Source organism: Polistes fuscatus, unplaced genomic scaffold (genome assembly GCF_010416935.1).
Source record: "Polistes fuscatus isolate 324 unplaced genomic scaffold, CU_Pfus_HIC Scaffold3, whole genome shotgun sequence".
Lineage (NCBI taxonomy): Eukaryota > Metazoa > Arthropoda > Insecta > Hymenoptera > Vespidae > Polistes > Polistes fuscatus.
The window spans coordinates 11,186,730-11,188,744 of NW_025113107.1; the positions used below are offsets into that span (position 1 = coordinate 11,186,730).

Consider the following 2,015-nt stretch of genomic DNA (forward strand, 5'->3'; position numbering starts at 1 on the left):
ATGGATTGTAAGCGCATCAAAAAGATGTGCCTTCGTTCTCGCACGTAACACATTTGGAATAACATTGAAAAAAGTTCAGAAAGAAAAAAGAAAAAAAAAAAAAAGAAAATAAAAAGATAATCATGAGGCGGTCGCAAATAATAAATTGTGCGTTATCGATGGCGAATGAGAAGCATATCCGTAGAAAAATAAAATTAAAAAATAATAAAAAAAATAAAAAAGAGAAAAAAAAGGAAACAAAAAATAACTTTCTTCATAGTTTTCAATGTGTGTGTGTGTGTGATTTAGAAAGAACGAGTGGGAAGGCACGACTCTTCGAGTATTACGCAAATATAATAGTATAAAGAGGTGTATGTAACGCGCATTTGGCGCCATATCGTCGAAGAAGAAGAACAACAGCCGTTCTTAACAGCGACGATTATTTTCGTTGGTGTCGCGTTTGGAGTCTTGTCGTTGGTCCTATCATCACGTTTTCGTTGCTAGGCGCTTTCTGAGTTTTGCGCTCCTCACGTATTTCCATGTCGAGTTTCCGTTTGTCTTTACGACCGTGGGGAGATTACGAGAACCGTGAGATTCTCTCGTTACTCTTTTTCTTCTAAGTGACGCATCCCTCCTTCTTCCTTCGGAACGAGAAAATCTCCCGGTACATTTTCTTCCGTGCGAATTAACAACATAATATATAAAGTCTCGGCACGGTCCCATGAAACGGACAAGAAGATAGCATAACGCGCGGCACGAGTTCATATTAGATTCCTTGCTCTACTCGAATTTTGACGAACGGGCGGAGGGGGAGGGGAGGTCAGCCGTTACTGGAAGACAAATTCTAATATCGTCCGTTCGTCGTAATTAGAAGGAGCATAGTATCTACGGTATTATACGAACTAATTCCGCGTCTGTCCATACTTAGAGCCATGTGAGCACGTTACCAGGTTTTATCGTATTAGGACTTATGAAACACTGTACATCCTCGAGAATGTCGCTACTGAAGTCTTCGCTAAGCTAAAATTAAAATAATATACCTGATTATCATGGCGTATAAACTTAAATATAATAATAGATATTTATATTAGTTAGATATTAAGGTAACCTACCTGTAGCGATGGTACGAGATCGTCTGTCGAATCGATATTATCGCTCAGTGTTGAGAGATCGGGAGTCTCCATGGGAGCACCACCATCTACGAAACACGCATCGAATACTGCAAAACCGATCTTCCAACGATTTTCAAAATGGACAAACAGCTTACCGCTGGTGCCGTCCATGTTATCGTCGATATTCGCTAGAAAATCTTCTGGAGTATGCGGTAACGAATATGCAGAGCCAAGACCCAAACCGCTATCTGCACTTTCTTGACGCGCGTGTTGTTCGCTGATTCCTGATAAAAATGGATCCATGGCAGCATCCGTGGTAGTTTGTCGGAGCATCAATTCTTGCTACATGGTATATAAGTAGCAAAGAGTTTAGTGAGTTATATACTATATTCTCGAAGTTACTTTGATCAATTAACAAAAAAAATTGTTCAAAGGAATTCAACCTGGCGCATGATCTCCTGTTGCCGTTGCTTCAGACGCTCACGTTCCATTTGTAACGATTGAAGACGTAGTTTCTGTTGACAAACTTGCAATGATTGATTGTTAGGTATACCACCAGCCGTTGGTTGCTGTAGCCAATTTTGTGGCAGCATAGCACCGGAAGACGGGGCTCGTTGAAGATGCGTCGCTGAAAGATGAAAACACAGTTTAGTTAGGAGAATACTCGAGGATCAATAGAAAATCAAAGAGATATATATATATATATATATCATTAAGAAATAAAGAAGATAACGAAAGACGATATATTGAAAAGACTCACGAATTCTAGGATCGAACCACGATGTTGTACGCGTCTGATGATTTATAAAATAAATCTCTCCCTCCTGTGTTCGTGCTTGTTCCCAACCATCCGGTAGAGGACCTAAAGTGTTCCCGGCAGCAGCAGCCTTTCCGCTTTCCACCTGAGCGGCGACTTGAGCCACG

The 2,015-nt window shown here is 40.6% G+C and overlaps 1 protein-coding gene across 1 annotated transcript in view; it reads right to left on the reverse strand.

Moving 5' to 3' along the window:
• Positions 1-593: 593 nt before the first annotated feature.
• LOC122519918 (transcriptional coactivator YAP1-like) overlaps positions 594-2,015 on the reverse strand; it is a 16,638-nt gene continuing 15,216 nt past the window's right edge. The window contains exons 2-6 of the mRNA XM_043639723.1: positions 1,852-2,015; positions 1,535-1,719; positions 1,247-1,433; positions 1,092-1,177; positions 594-999 (exon numbers count right to left, since the gene is read on the reverse strand). The exon at positions 1,852-2,015 is cut by the window's right edge and continues 57 nt beyond it. Coding sequence (XP_043495658.1) covers positions 904-999; positions 1,092-1,177; positions 1,247-1,433; positions 1,535-1,719; positions 1,852-2,015 — 718 coding nt within the window. The 3' untranslated portion in view covers positions 594-903. The remainder of the gene's footprint in view (positions 1,000-1,091; positions 1,178-1,246; positions 1,434-1,534; positions 1,720-1,851) is intronic.